At 40.5% G+C, this 15288-nt stretch overlaps 4 protein-coding genes across 5 annotated transcripts in view; 1 reads left to right on the top strand and 3 right to left on the bottom strand.

Moving 5' to 3' along the window:
• Positions 1-3053, bottom strand: part of LOC106311535 (probable UMP-CMP kinase 1) — a 7510-nt gene extending 4457 nt beyond the window's left edge. For both annotated transcript variants that reach the window (XM_013748727.1, XM_013748726.1), the window contains exons 1-5: positions 2957-3053; positions 2812-2876; positions 2649-2703; positions 2459-2576; positions 2181-2337 (exon numbers count right to left, since the gene is read on the bottom strand). In XM_013748727.1, the coding sequence (XP_013604181.1) occupies positions 2181-2337; positions 2459-2576; positions 2649-2703; positions 2812-2841 (360 nt within the window). In that variant the 5' untranslated portion in view covers positions 2842-2876; positions 2957-3053. The remainder of the gene's footprint in view (positions 1-2180; positions 2338-2458; positions 2577-2648; positions 2704-2811; positions 2877-2956) is intronic.
• Positions 3054-3719: 666 nt separating this feature from the next.
• LOC106312544 (dynamin-related protein 1E) lies at positions 3720-7751 on the bottom strand. The gene is made up of 16 exons (XM_013750105.1): positions 7606-7751; positions 7358-7514; positions 7213-7276; positions 7023-7130; positions 6789-6890; positions 6642-6692; positions 6488-6549; positions 6251-6341; positions 6102-6166; positions 5831-6025; positions 5626-5745; positions 5469-5539; positions 5182-5407; positions 5057-5107; positions 4138-4533; positions 3720-4056 (listed from the first exon to the last, which is right to left on the bottom strand). The coding sequence occupies exons 2-16, from the start codon at positions 7502-7504 to the stop codon at positions 3928-3930; spliced, it is 1878 nt and encodes a 625-aa protein (XP_013605559.1). The 5' UTR covers positions 7505-7514; positions 7606-7751; the 3' UTR covers positions 3720-3927.
• A 1869-nt stretch (positions 7752-9620) lies between these two features.
• On the top strand, positions 9621-10800 carry LOC106309640. Its single transcript, XM_013746715.1, has one exon. It carries the CDS (start codon positions 9920-9922, stop codon positions 10733-10735), a length of 816 nt encoding a protein of 271 aa, XP_013602169.1. The 5' UTR covers positions 9621-9919; the 3' UTR covers positions 10736-10800.
• A 1435-nt stretch (positions 10801-12235) lies between these two features.
• LOC106310160 (E3 ubiquitin-protein ligase ATL4-like) lies at positions 12236-13650 on the bottom strand. The gene has a single exon (XM_013747378.1). The coding sequence runs from the start codon at positions 13375-13377 to the stop codon at positions 12436-12438; it is 942 nt and encodes a 313-aa protein (XP_013602832.1). The 5' UTR covers positions 13378-13650; the 3' UTR covers positions 12236-12435.
• Between the last annotated feature and the right edge of the window lie 1638 nt (positions 13651-15288).

A 15288-nucleotide genomic window follows, 5' to 3' on the forward strand; every position in this document is an offset into this window, starting at 1 on the left:
CTCGGTTTACCCGAGCAGTTTGGACGCAAGAAGCGAGACATTTTTGCCTCTATACTGGATAGGATCAGGCAAAAAGCACACAGCTGGACTGCAAAGTTTCTATCCGGGGCAGGAAAACAAGTGATGCTTAAGTCAGTCCTTGCGGCAATGCCGTGCTATGCCATGTCGTGTTTCAAACTTCCGGTGTCTCTGTGTAGACAAATTCAGTCCCTCCTCACACGGTTCTGGTGGGACTCGAATCCGGACAAGAAAAAGATGTGTTGGGTCTCTTGGGAAATAATGGCCTTACCGAAATTCGCGGGAGGACTCGGCTTCCGGGATATTGAAACGTTTAATGACGCTTTACTGGCAAAGATCGGCTGGAGATTAATCAAGGAGCCACAGTCTTTGCTAGCTCAGGTTTTGATGTAAAAATATTCTCGGTACCAATCTTTCCTGGACTGTCCAATACCGACAACAGCCTCCCATGGCTGGAAAAGCATCCTAGCTGGAAGAGAGATCTTGCAGAAAGGGCTGAGTTGGGCTGTAGGTGATGGCGAATCAATTCGAATCTGGGATGACCCATGGCTCTCCTTGGATACCCCCCTGCGACCGATGGGGCCGGCTCATATGGCTACTCAATCTCTATTGGTTAAGGAGCTGTTATGTCCTCTCACCAACAAATGGAACTTGGAAGAAATAAGAAGAATCATCCCTCAGTATGAGGACTTTATACTGCGCATTAAGACAAGCTCAACACAGTCTCCGGATACAATGGTTTGGCTCAAGGAAAAATCAGGGGAGTATTCTACTAAAACTGGATACGGTTTGGGAATGGTGGTGGACAGACCTACGCTGGTTGCAAATGAACCAGTCCACTGGCTGAAGGATATCTGGAACGTCAACACTAGCCCCAAATTGAAGGACTTTATCTGGCGAGTTGTGAAAAAAGCTATCCCGGTCAGTTCCAACTTAGAGAGGAGAGGTGTTCCACGATTCAACTGCAAGAAGTGTGGTGGGTATGAGGATGACATGCATGTCTTTCTATCATGCTCTATTGCAGAGGAAGTTTGGAGCCTCATTCCGATAACACAAGGACCTGGAAGCTCCATATCTTCTGTCCCCGAACTCATAAAGCAGGGGAAACAATATGTCTCACTGCCACCGACGGGTTTAAACGCTCCATTATGGCCATGGGTGATGTGGAATTTATGGAAAGCAAGGAACAAGTTGGTCTTTGAGAATAGAGTCTTTTCAGCTCAGGAAACTGTTCTCAAAAGTATCACAGATGCAAAGGAATGGAATGATGCACAACCTGGAGGTAAATCTCATCCCCAAGACAACCCCTCGCCGGCTCGACCTCACTGCAACTCGACAGTCCCACCTCCGTCACTCCCAGCTACGATACTTGTGTGTAAAGTTGATGCGGCCTGGGATGCTTCCTCTGGAGGATGTGGTATTGGTGGAATCTTCTGTGGCTCTAACGATCGGAACTTGTCAAACGTTTCGGAAGCTTACAGTCATGTCTCCTCAGCATTAATGGCGGAAGCTATTGCTGTACATCGGGCGGTTGCCCTTGCTGTCTACTCAAACGTCCGATCCCTGGCGGTTCTCTCTGATTCCCTATCTCTGATCAAGCTTTTGAAAAGGGGAGGGACACAACCTGAACTGTTCGGTATCATGTTTGATATCTATCATTTTATCAAGTACTTTGATGTTATTTCCTTTGATTTTATTTCTCGCAACTTTAATGCGGAAGCTTATACCGTGGCAAAATCAGCTCTCGTCCTGTCTGTAATGAATTCCAATATTGGAGTGTAAAACCGTCTTAGTAATGCAATTTCGTTTGATCAGAAAAAAAAAAAAAACCAACGCATACAACATGTAAAAATAGATTTAAATAGATTGTAGATGGTTTTCAGAGATGGTTTTTAACTGCTCTCAAAATCCATTGTTGGATTATTCTACGTCGATTTCAAACTGTGTTATTTCGAATGCGGGTCCTAGAACTACAAGTGAAGATTTTCTACGGGGTTCTTCTTTCCTTAGCCATCTCTATCTTTTGTTATGTTTAGATAGCTTATCAACCTACTGTCGAGTATCTCTCCGGTTGTAATCGATTTAGCTCATCGGACGTTTAATTTTAATATAAGATTTTGTTGTTCAAAAGAAAAAAGAGATTGTAGATTGATGACCCTTACAACATTTTCGAATATTATTCGGTTTTCTTCATTGCGAGGGAAACCATCAATGATGAACTTATCATTGCCACTTTCCTCCATAGCTTTACACAAAAGCTTCACCGTAATCTCGGACGGCACAATTCTCCCCTGAGAAATCATGCTTTGGATCATGGATCTGAAATAATCCACACAGAAAGAAAAGACATAACCCTAAAGCAAGAACAAGGTTTACTTTACGGGAGTATTATTATTATATATTATTCAGCAATAAGTTTGAGATTTGAGAGTTCACTTACCCAACTTCAGAACCAGACCTGATCTCTGCTCTGAGAAGATCACCAGCACTCAAATGGGTATAGCTAAAGTGCTGGACAATATTAGCACACTGAGTACCTTTTCCACTTCCAGGCCCACCTAAACTCAAACCATTCAACTTTCAAGCAAGATTCGAAAGAGTAAAGCTTTACATAAGAGTGCAATTACTACCCAACACAAAAACAACTGTTGGTTTCTTCCACCTAGGACTTTCTTCATGTTTGTCCTGTAACCAAAAGATATCGTTGTTGTTTTTTTTTTTTTTTTGTTGATATCATTGAATTTTAAGCAAAAGTAACAACTAAATTTGGGGGTATACAGGCGAGAAAGATACCTTGATAGGAGCATCAACAGGAGTTTCCATGATTAATCTACTACCTTTGATCTAACTGATACTATCTGCGTGAATCAATATGCAAGAACATCAATATAAAGTTATAAACTGATTGCATGTTCATACCAAAGACACTGAAAATTACCTGGAAATCGACAGAGATGCGACTGTGAATCACGCAGCAGTTTGACAAGTCCTGAAGGAAGTTCAAAGTAGAGGAGAAGAAAGTAATGAAGAAGGTGGCCTAGCGGCAGTACTGAAGCAGGGTTCTCACACACGAGTCCGAGAGGTCGGGGGTTCGATCCTCAACGACACTCGAAGGGCCGGGGACGGACTGGAACCGTAAAAAATCCCTGTCCGACGTCAGGTGGGCTACGGCCAGTACTGAACGCCGGCTTTGGGGGTTTCTTGCAAGGGGGCCCCTTCGGGGGTGGGGACAGCGTCTAAAAATAAGGGTGTAAAAAGCCTGTTTAACCCACACAAGTTTTAAACCCGACTGAGTTGGGCGAGTGGTTAGAATTTCGTGGTTGAGGTGCCCATGGTGCCAATACGCCCGGGTTCGAAGCCTCACGCTGCAAACAATTCTCTCGGGCCACTGGGGCATTATTACATGGAGCTCGTCAGCGCCAGGGGGGGGAATTAGTCCTTTGGGCCTAGAAAGCCTTTGGGGAAACCCCGATTTCCTTAAAATTCAAAAAAAAAAGAAAGTAATGAAGAAGATGAAGCCTTCTTGGAACTTCTACCGTTCTGTTTCCTGTTAGAAACGGTACGCTGTCTAAAAAAACTGCTACAACTAAAATGGCGCGCAGTCCCCTACTTCTAACGACAGACGACACAGTGTTTTCAATGACATTTGATAAAACGTCCTAAATAATGTTTGTTCCAACGGCGAGCAGTCTACTGTCTCGGAAGTGAAACGCCAACGCGTTTTCAAATAGAAACGAGAAGTTTATATTACAAAGGTCTGAATCTGATGATAATAACTTACATACAAAAGGACATAGTCAACGAACATATTACAAGTCCAACGAACTTTATAAACAAACACACCAAGTTAATAGTTCTCTAATCAGAAAAACCATCATCAGACACACACTCAACACACTTCAGCTCTCTTCACCGCACCCAAGCAACTGCATCAATCTCATCTCTGGCTTTCTTATACAACTCCAGCCTCTGCGCACACTCTAGTCTCCTCCCCATCAATGCCGGATCTTCATCTAGCAACAGTCCCAACTGTTTCCCCTGTAACCATAACATATAAAGTTTTGAATCCGAAACACTTTTGAGACATTTTATTTTTTAGTTTATAGTCTTTAATTTTACCTCTCTCTTGCTGATCTGACTGTAGAAGTAATTGAGCAGCGCGAGCTTAGCTTGTCTAACCTGACAATAAACACAAGCTTTCGGGATGGTGTTGCGAAGTGTATCCGAAACCATGCTGACGTACGCAGATACGTTTGATGCTATCCTTCTGAAATGTCCATCTCCGTATAGGTCTTGTGCTGCGGGGGAAGGAGAAGCGGCTTGGTTTTTGCTGTTGGCTACTGCTGGTCTTTCCATTTCTTGAGGAAGTTTCCTGAAGAACTCAGCTGTTAGATAAGCAGACTCCATCTCAACAAGACGAATAACCGACTTCTTGCTTTCTTCACGAAACTTCTCCAAGGAGGTGTTGGCTGCTAAAGCTAGCTCCACTTGAAGTGAAGGGAAACGCTTTAGCTCCTGCATTTTCGCCATCACAGAGAGATTTAGGTCTGTGGTTTCAGTTTATTCTGTTCAGGTATTTTTGGTTTCGGTTTATTTCCCACCGAAGTGAACCGGAAAAAATTGGTTCGGTTTGGTTTTCATTTAATTTCGGTTTCTAATTTTATTTCCGAAAATAACCAATTTTTTTGTTTCAGATATTTTCAGTTAAATTCGGTTATTTTAATTAACTTCACTTATTCGGTTAGTTAGTTCGGTTAACTTCGGTTAATTTTTTTCTTTCTTTTTTTAAAAACCGTAACCGAACCGAAAACCAAATCATTATTCAAAACTCTGCCAAACTAAACCACACTCCAAACCATAACCGAACCGAAAACCAAATCATTTTTCAAAACTCTGTAGAACTAAACCGAACTCCAACCGTAACTGAACCGGAATTTTTTTCGGTTCGGTTCGGCTGGTTCGGACAAAATACTCAGGCCTAGAGAGACTTAATTCAGTAAAATCCTTTCTTAGTTCATTAAGGAAGAGACTATCTCACCTGAGTTTCTGCAATTGACTTCCTTACAAGCTCTTTCAAGACAAAGTGAACCTGAAGCACACAAAACTCAATTATGGTTCCTCTATATATAAAAACTGAAAGCTAAGGGTGTAGAAAGAACTTACAGCGTCCACAGAAGCTTCAGCTGGACCTCTAAAGTAACCTAACGCCCCTTCAATAAGACGGCGATAACCTTGTTCAGGTGCAATCAAGTGAGGCTGATAACCATCTGCTTCAGAGACTATTCTCTTCACACTCTGTAGAGAAAGATGTCGATCAAAAGGAAGCTTTTTAAGTGCAGCTGGGAGCTGGTTGTCGAAGACTCCATAGATACGGTCACCTCCAGGACGCCTACAAATGTTAAGCATTAATAAGAAACTGGTGGAAACTTCAACAGTAAGAAGATGCTTACCCTCCATCCAGATGTTCCTTGAAGATCTTATCGAATGCACGGCACATCTCCAGTATAGTGTAGAGCTGAGCCTGAGAGTGAGAGCGAGACCAACAGATTTAAGCACACAGCAAAGAAGAAGAAGAGAAATGGTTTCGTATAGAGAGAAAGTACTCACCCCAGCATCAACTGCAACAGGCTTACCCAATCGGTCTAACTCTCTCTCAAGCTCCTCGATGCTTTTGTTTATTAAGGATAGGATGCTTGGGATACGAGACCTGATAACAGACTCCAAGTGCTGCACAAGACCAAATCAAATTAATAAATATTATAATATGATAAAATGATGAAATATCCAGCGTTTTAGGCTTTTAGTTGGATACCTTGGAGAGCAGCTTTGCGAGATATTCTGATCCCATCTTGCTGGCTAAGTGACCATAGTCAGGACTCGTGTCAAAGTATTCTCTTTCTTTTCGTCTTGCAAGCATCATGTCAGCATTCCTGTTAATATCTGCTTGCGAACGGTTCACTATCCCAACCCAAGGATGTTGCAGCTTGTATGATCTTCCCTCAAGAACCTTATTAAAACGACCAATACTTTATGTTAGGAACAATTTTTCTAAAAAAACACTCAAAGACTGAAGAGGTGCTTACTTCTAATGCATTAGTTCCTTTGTCCATCAAGTCTAACTTTGTAAGAACACCAAATGTTCTCTCCCCTGGGAGAATCAAATACTTTTTATCAAAAGACAATAACTGGAGCATAGATGTATCATCCACTTACAAGAGAACAGTAAACAAACCTGTTGGATCTACTTCTTTAGCGAGCTTGATTGCATCCGACGTAGCTATGTCTTGGTTGGCAGGAGATATAGCTAGTATGATACAATTAGGCTGCAAATAAGGAACTAACCAATAAGGAACTAGAAAGAGCATATTTACAGTTATAAAACGAAAAGCGTATAGTAATACTGAAAGGTTTTTATATGGTCTTGTATATTAGTATAAAGTTTACAAGCTAAAGAAGTAGCAATTCTGACCTTATCAACGTATGTGCGAACCATAGACTCGATATCCTCAACAATGGTTTCTGGCTGTCCCTCTAGAAAATCATAGATAGTGTCAGTAAGCTTCATACAACCAGCAAATAATAATGAAATGGAAACCCAAAGAAGAGATAAAAAAAAATCATACCAACAGCAACTTTAGTTAAACCGGGTAAATCAATGAGGGTCAGATTTACAACTGTTTCCCAAGAAGCAAACATCAAAAGTTAGTTCCAGAAAACAATAGTGATGTTATAAAAAAAAAAGGTTTACAGATTGTGATAAAAGCAGAGACCGTTAGGAGAGAATATACTGAGGTGAATAGGAACTGGAGATATCTGTTTACTCTTCCCTGTGATTCTGTCAGTCTCATCTTGAATCTCCTTCCGAACCAAAGCTGCCAACATCAATCAATTTTCAACCAAAAGTCAAACGACAAGGAACACTAAAACAAAACATAAATAAACCATAAAAGCAGGAAAGAAGAATAAATAACTTATATAGAGACATAAACGTTAAGGGTACATACCGAAATCTATAAACTTCCTCTTGGGAAGATGGAGGAACTCTGCATACTCCTCTGTTCCTTCCTCTGTCTTATGCAGCTGCAACACCAATGGACGCCTCGTAACGATACCTACACCAAACACTTCCTTGCTCAAAACCAAAGCTCTCTGCCTTATATTTACAAACCCAAGAAAGTACAAAAATCCACAAACCTGATCCTCTGGGAAGAAAGTCTCTCCCAACTATGCTCTCAAGAACCGAAGATTTTCCAGAACTCTGTAAAAAGCAAGTTGAAAGAGTCAACAGAGTGAAACAGATGAAGAAGAAGTCAAACGCTGCTTAGACCGGAGAAATCACCTGACCACCGACGACGGCGACGGTTGGAAGAGCTTCCCAGAGAGAATTGAAAGCGTTATCTCCAGTTCCACCACCGTAGTCACCGAGAACAGTACATGCTCTCTGTATCCTGTTAACCAACCCAATCAAGCTCTCCATAGTAGTCATCCTCCTTCTCCTATCGTTTCAAATTGACAAATCCGAAGTTCCTAAGACGAAATTTCAGTTCAGAAATAGCAAAAAAATTGCTTGGAAATTCGCCGACAGACCTGTCTCTCTATGGTTCTACAAGGTTGGTTCGGTCGGGTACAGTCGCTTGGACGCTGTCTACGAGCTAAGGAATGGTGTATGTGCTTCTCTGGTTCGGTTTAGTCCGGTACGGTCTGCTTCCAACTTTAAATAATAATGGAATGAAGATAAGATTGTGTGTGCGCATATTGTCTTGTTGCCCTTTTTTTTTTTATTGAAACGCGTTTGAATTTTCGAATTTTGAAGTTCCACGTGGACCTACACATTACATAAGCTGTCGGAAAGCCTGGAAGCCCTGGACGCTAGTGGTGTTAGATTTAGAAGGCCCAATATACAAGGAAGACTTGGGAAAAGGCTTTAAAGCCCAATTGTTAAGTTAGGCCCCGGATGAGGTTTGGGGTGAGGCCCGGCCATGTGGAAATTAGCTGAAGAAACGGACGAACATTCGTGTGATGTGGGAAACGAAGATGGCTCGTTTTCACCTAATAGTTGTCGGCTTCTACCAGCCATCGTCACATGCTTCCCTTTTAGGTTTCTTATTTAATTATTGTTATCTTTCTGTATATGCATTGGATTGGATATATCCTCATTCAAATGCTGTTTTAAAAGTCAGTGGCTGAGGTAATCACTACACATCCCATTCAAATCCAATGGTATTGGTCCGATAAAAATTTAAAGCAAGGTCAACTATGAGTAAGATTTATCCTTCTCCCAGAAGCAGAACCTTTTTTTTTTTTTTTTTTCCATCTATTAATTTTATTAAAGTTTAAACCTAATTACAACAGAGCATAAAAACCCAACATACAAACATGCTAAAACCCGACATAAAGGACCAAAACGAAACAAAGTCTACAGCCCAAGCCCGTAAGCTGAGCGGTGCCACCAACAAAACACGCGTCAAGCAAAACGCTTACCCGCCCACGTGTTGATGCCCCGCCTCACGAAGACACGTGTCACCCGATCACGCCATAGGAACCCCACAAATCAAGGTTAGCCGGAGAAGATGAAGAACGCCACTAGTTTCGCCGGAAGACGGCGTAGCAAAAACACCGTAACCGTCTTCATCACCAAGCTTTTCTACGGAGAGCTTCATCGAGAACAGTCTCGAGATCTCATCCAAAACCACCGGAAACACCCTTGACAATTTTAAACCCACACCCACACCGATCGATTTTACCCTAAGGCTCAAAACAAATCGAACCGTCGCACACACTCCGATCTACGAAATCCCCAAATCTTAAAACGCCTACAATCGATCCTTCTGTGTCGATAACAGCATGCGACACAAGACTCAGATCGAGAGGCAGAGTAACAATCAAAACACATATCCATAGATCGGTTACACCCAAAGACCAAGCCGGCGATGGCGGTGCTGAAGGAGCCACCGCCTCCCAGAAAACATAAGCCGACAAAGAAGAACTAACAAAGCTTCTTCTTTCCAGAATCAAACATCCCGTTCAACCCGATGAACGGGAAAACTAAACCGGAAAAGATTCCGGCAAACCATAAACCAAAATTTTCTCTCTTCTCTGTGTAAAGTTCTAGAGAGGGAACAGAGCAGAGAGAGAAAACTGTCCGGGACTTTTTCCCAGAAACAGAACCTAACATGTAATCAAGTATAATGGCGTTTGTTTTAAATAATGATTTCTTGTTATCAAACTGTTTAAATAATTATCATAAAATAATTAAATTTAAATTGTTTGTAATTAACAAAATGACAAATGTGTAACATTTTGGGATGATTAAATTGTAGAATCATTAACTTGTTGTAATCTTTTTATATAAAAAGTTCTGAATAATAGATCTTTTATAAATTTGGTAATTAATTTTAAAATTTGTATAATTTGTCATAAATCATGCAATTTTTTACTAAATTGATATAAATGCTAACTGACCTAAATACGTAATTGGTATACTTTTTTTTTCCGAGCAACACGTAATTGGTATGCAAATCGTAAAAAAATAGAGATAAATGTTGGACACGATGCTGATGATCTGTCTAAACGTTGTGCTTTACATTACAAAACTTCAATTAGCTTCATAAAATAAAATACTTTCAATCTCTGGACTCTTGATCCCGACAGAGAATGCATTCTCTCTCCTCCGAGCCATTTCTCTCTCTATCTCTATCTTAAAACAGAGAGATCTTCCTTATAAAAAGCCAAAACCTTTACCACCAGCCAGAGCTTCTGCTTCTTTCTTCTCCTTTACAGGTTGTCACATCACTATAACAGCGAAACTCTCGGCGATTAATTAAAAAAAAGTATCCGCTCATATCAATCTCCTCCCTCCGATCTCCAAAAACATCATCTTTCTCTCTTCTGTTCTCCTCCGATGAGGTGTAAAAGACACACCGTCGATCTCAGCAGCACCGCCGGCGTCTGCGCTTCTTGCCTCCGTGAACGTCTCCTCTCCCTCGCCGCTTCCGCCGCCGTCACAGAAGACCATAATCAATCGCGTAAATCTAATAATCTGATTTTCCCTCGCTCTGTTTCTCCTTACGTAGCCCGCAGAAAATCCGACGTCGGAGGAGGAGGAGGAAACCGCCGGTTCATCACCACTCCTCAGGTGGATACCGGATTCTCATGCAAGGACTTCGAATCGAACCGTTCCTCTAAACCGAGGAGCGGTAAAGCTTCGAGAATCTCCAGTCTGTTCAGAGCTAGATCTGACGATTTCGATTCCGATACCAAGTCTCGAGTTTCCTGCTCGTCCTCGTCCTCGTCACGGTCATGGATCTCGTCGTTTCTCTCCAAGAAGCAACCCACCGCGTGTTACATCGAGGACGTGATCTCCGCTCGTAGACCTCAGCGAGTGTACTGTCGAGGGATGTCGCCTGCGAGAGATACTGAAGCAGGAGAGGAGGAAAACGAGCCGAGAAGAACTCCGGCGATGAAAACTCCCGGGAGGAGGAATATTGCGGCGGGGATAGGGAGGAGCATTTCGGGGATGGGTTTCTGTTTGAGTCCGTTGGTGAGAGCTAGTCCTAACTGTCCGTTTAAACGGAAAATTAGATTCCCGTCGGAGTTTAACGGAAACGGCGGCGAGGTAACGGTGCCGGAAAAGCCGCATATTGCAGAAGCGGCGTCGTTTTGCGCGAATAGATCGAAGAAGCTTGTGGATATAGGTAGAGTTAATCACCGCCGTTGAGTTATTGGTGGGCAGGTTTGGTCAAATGTTTGACTTAGCGCCTTTAAGTGTGTACCTTTTTTTTTACAAAATCAAGCTTTTTATTTGGTGAATAATGAGATTGAAAATAGTTTAAAAGACGTTAGGGTTTCTTCACTTTTGTAGTATTATGTTTTAAAAAAAAAAAAAAATTGTAGATGGAGCAAAGTCTCTGTTCTTGGGATGTTAGGAGAAGCAATGTATGTCATTATATTGTTCTTATGAAAAAATACTTTTCTTAAGTGTACAAATTATAAGACTATGATCATACCATTGATATTCTAGTACTGAAATTAGTTCATGATGTCATCTAATATTAATGTACTCAAACGTTATCGGATAATCGTGTTGCAAGCCTGATCCGATTAATCCATTTTTCTTAGGAGTTGACCAAAGATATAATCATATGTTTTATAGCATATCTGACTACGATTTGTCAAAACAGACAAAGTCCATTTCTAATTTATCTTCTGACTGTAAACTGCAGTATAATCCATACAACTGACCGAACCAGATCAAACCAGAGCTACATTCTTAGTAGTTCGTACCATATTGGGCTCCGGTGAGACCTGTACAAGAAATTATAGAACGGAACCAGGCAAGCTAGTCGATCTTTACTAGTATGTTGAGATGGTCAAAGGTTATTAAACTAATCATTCAGTACTGTAATTAGTAATGCGGCTGTTAAAATTTTGAAATTAACTGAATTTTGAACGATGAATTTCTGTTAAGAGAGTCAAGAGTGCGACAGTTTTGACTTTGTTTTTGTCTTCACGTAGAAAAGATTATCTTGGTTTCCACAATTGCTCCTCTCTAGTTCACTTCAATACATAGACCTACAAAGCTATATTATCACTTATTATGACAAAAGTCTCATTATCGTGTTTGTAGACTTTTAATAAACCCCAAGTACAACATTGAAGTGTTTCATATCAACTTTATAAAAGTTGCCAATAACCCAAGCGTTTAAATGTAAGAGAGGGTCCCCGAGATTTGAATTCGGTTGGCGTGTCCTAATCACACTGCTCTTGCCGTTTTCTTCTAGTTTTTATATTCTTGTTTGTCACTCTCTCTCTCTCTCTCTCGAGCTTTGCAATAATTTGAGCTGATTTAACTTAAGTTTTGTAAGAACTTTAAAATGGCATTGTGAGATGAATATAAACTGAACTAAGACTCTGGCTATTATAAGTTTATAACGTATTTTAATGGTATAAAGCTTTCATCACATCAATGGAGAAGCCAAAGTTGGAAGCTGATCCCTTAGCTTGACATTATCACACACATGCCGTTCTTTTCAACTCGTAAGATTTCCTGTCAGACTCAAAAGAGCACCAGGGGTAGCTTCTTCTTCCAAATACTAGACGGACAAGAGAAGAGGCCTTTTTAACAATGTTGCGTTAGCGTTTCTGGAACCAATCATTGTGTCAGAAACTGGGTTCCCCAAATGTTGGCCCAAATTTAGGATATTGGGTTTGGGCTATAGATCATTATCTTATCGACGATAGAAACTTGGTGCTAACTTGCCTATATACAGTATTAGTGTTTAAGAACAAGTATACCAAATTAGAAAGTCTTGAGTACTGTTTAATATGTACAAACCAAAAGCAAAAGGGCTCTGTTTCTTTTCTTTCGAACCAAGTAAATGAATAAAATTTGATAAGTCATTCGGAGTCACACTCGCATCACATACCTGAGAACCACCGGAAAAGCTCACTTATCTCTTCTCCGGCATGATTCGCCTCCAAATCCATCACCGTCATTTCCTCGCTCCGACGACTGCTCCCAGTAAAAAACCTATCAGAGCTTCTAAACGAAATACCATGGGAGAGTCTGTCCACGTAATCCTTAAGCCAGCTTCTAGAACCTTCGTTACCTATCTCTCCCGCCAAACTCGCTTCAAACGCGGACGGATTATAACTAGACGCTGTAACCGCCACCGCAGTCGCAGTCGCAGGCGCGTCTTCCTGTTTTCGCGTTTGATTGAAATTGGACTCAGAGATTTCGGATTCGACGTCGTCGACTATGTAATCGAACGATCCGATTGAGTAAGACCGGTGCTGACCGTCGGATTCCGGAATCGGATTGTCGCGGCGGCTGATTGATCCGATTTCGAGACGGAAACTGTTATCTCCTTCTCCGCCGCCGAGAGCCTTCGTCAGATCGGAATCGGAAGCGAACAGAGGAGAGCGACAAAGCGGACACGTTTGATTAGACGCGAGCCAGGTATCGATACAAGCCGCGTGAAAGGCGTGGCAACAGAGAGGTAGGAGACGAAGCTGATCCTCAGGTTCGAAATTCGATAAACAAACGGCGCAGTCGCTGGAGTTAGTGGAGGTTGATCGGCGAGTGACGGAGGAGAATTTGAAAATAGGAAGCGAGTCGAGTACAGAGGATCGTTCTGTTTCGGGAGAGACTCGGTGAGTGGAGAATCGGACGGAATCGGAGGAAGATGGAGAGAGAGGCGAGTGGTGGTTACAGCGGTTGAGGCAGCGGAGGAGGAAACAAATGGAGACGGAGATGATGAGAGTGATGACAAGGATGATGATGGTGGCGAATACGCTCGGTTTGAGACTATCGAGAGAAGAAGAGTTTCCGCCATGGCTAGGGTTGATGTGAGAGTCCATTGCTTTGTGAGAGAGAACTGTTTGTAATTGTATTAATGGCGGTGGAAGAAGAAAGGAAGACCCGTGAGAGTCACGTGAGGGGACGTTGGGAATGTGGGAGCAGAGAAGTAAATGTTACCGAACCAACTCCACCTGTGTCGATATTTAATAGTAGGAAACTACCACAAAGTTAAAATCAAATGAATGAGATTTTCACTTGTTAGCTAGCTTAGCTCTCAATGTGATATTTACTATAGCTTATATATGTTGTGACTTAATGGATACAGTTATCTTTTGTGTTTCTTTTTTTATTTGGAGGTTTTGGTATCATATCTTGAGTCTTTCCTTTATTTATGCTTACCTTGTTGAGTTTAAAAACAGTCGATACCATTTTGACATTTTAGCCGATTCTTATGATTATTGTTTAAACTTTTTGTTGCTTTTTATATTAAAAAATAGATCATATAGGCTATCATTGTTTTTCGCACTATCCTTTTCCGAAATCCATTAGTAAGTTCTCTGCCAAGTGTTACAAAATCCGAGGTTTTTATTATGCAATAGAACCCGGAAAAAAAGTTTGTCTCGTTGCGTGAACGAAACCAAGCCTCAAGAAAGTAAACCGGTTTAAGTGGGTTTAAGATTCAAACTAGTATCACGTGCAACTGTACAAGAAATGTTTAATCAGAATTAATCCATTGATTATTAGGAAATGCTAAAAGGACGATAACATTGTGGTGAAACATATCTTCTTTGTGTTTGTAAATCATATGAATACATTCTATATTACACAGAACCTTAGTTAATTCATATATGTTCAGTTGTTTTAAAGAAATTTCGGTACGAGACAAAACGAAAACAGTAGTATATTATATGAATTCCACAAAGTAAGTTGGCTTAAAATTAATACGACTACGCAGGGAACATGTGAACGCAGCTTTTATTAGGATATGCAAAATCAGAATGCCATTTGTAATATTAAGTCCATCAAGCAATGCATGGACTGATGGACGTTCAAATACACATGACTAATCATTATTGGATATTATTGTTTTTTGGGGGTTGCATCTGTAATGTTTTGCGTAAATTAAGGTTGCAGTTGCACGTTCGTAGCAAGCCTCCATACTCCATTAAGGTCTCATACTTTTAGTAATACACATAGATTATACAAATATGAAGATACATCAAGCTATCCAGATACTATGCCGCCAAATACGTGAAACTGCATGCAGAGACAACCTGTCCGGAAGGTTTATATCTGATTTGCCACTAAAATAACTTAAATCAATATTAAACCATCATATCTCGATGTTGACTAATCATACAAAGGCATAGCCAAACTTGTCGTGGTTCGATTACTCGATTGAAAGAAAATGTTTTTCGAATGATCTACATACAGTAGCTGCTAAGATTCAGTATAAATTTTAGAAACGTTAGAGCATCCACAATGGATCACCATTGTGGAGTCCTTAGGAATAAATTATCTTTTTTTTTTTTTTTTTTAATAGTTAAGGACTCTTGTGAAAAATGTGTGTGCAATGGTGAACCCGAAGTTGGAATCCTTAGGAATAAAAAAATATTATTTTTTTTGTTTAGTGAAATATAATTTTTATATATTGAATGATTAAATAGAATAACTTAATATAAAATACTAGAAATAAACTTAAAAATAATAATTAAACATATAAATATAACAATTAAAAATAAAAACAATAATTAAACATAAAGATAGAAAAATTCCTAAATAAAAACATGATTAAATATAAAGATTACACATAAGAGTGTACATAAGATGATTGAATATTAAAATCCAACATGATCATAAATGACCACCTAATGAAGACTCGCCACTCGTTCTGGTCAAGTATTTGCTCAGTATTTCAGAGCACTCTTTTCTTTCCGGACATACACACATCAATGGAGTAGTTTTCCCAT

This window comes from Brassica oleracea, chromosome C8 (assembly GCF_000695525.1).
Source record: "Brassica oleracea var. oleracea cultivar TO1000 chromosome C8, BOL, whole genome shotgun sequence".
Lineage (NCBI taxonomy): Eukaryota > Viridiplantae > Streptophyta > Magnoliopsida > Brassicales > Brassicaceae > Brassica > Brassica oleracea.

Excerpts from the sequence above, each read along its gene's own strand:
- LOC106312544 (XM_013750105.1), bottom strand. The coding sequence starts at position 7,504 with ATGACTACTATGGAGAGCTTGATTGGGTTGGTTAACAGGATACAGAGA. Across the intron at positions 6,550-6,641 it reads TTTAACTAAAGTTGCTGTTG|AGGGACAGCCAGAAACCATT; the intron begins GTATGATTTTTT and ends ATGATTTTCTAG. Across the intron at positions 5,540-5,625 it reads CTGTTGCAGTTGATGCTGGG|GCTCAGCTCTACACTATACT; the intron begins GTGAGTACTTTC and ends TCTCACTCTCAG.
- LOC106309640 (XM_013746715.1), top strand. The coding sequence starts at position 9,920 with ATGAGGTGTAAAAGACACACCGTCGATCTCAGCAGCACCGCCGGCGTC.
- LOC106310160 (XM_013747378.1), bottom strand. The coding sequence starts at position 13,377 with ATGGACTCTCACATCAACCCTAGCCATGGCGGAAACTCTTCTTCTCTC.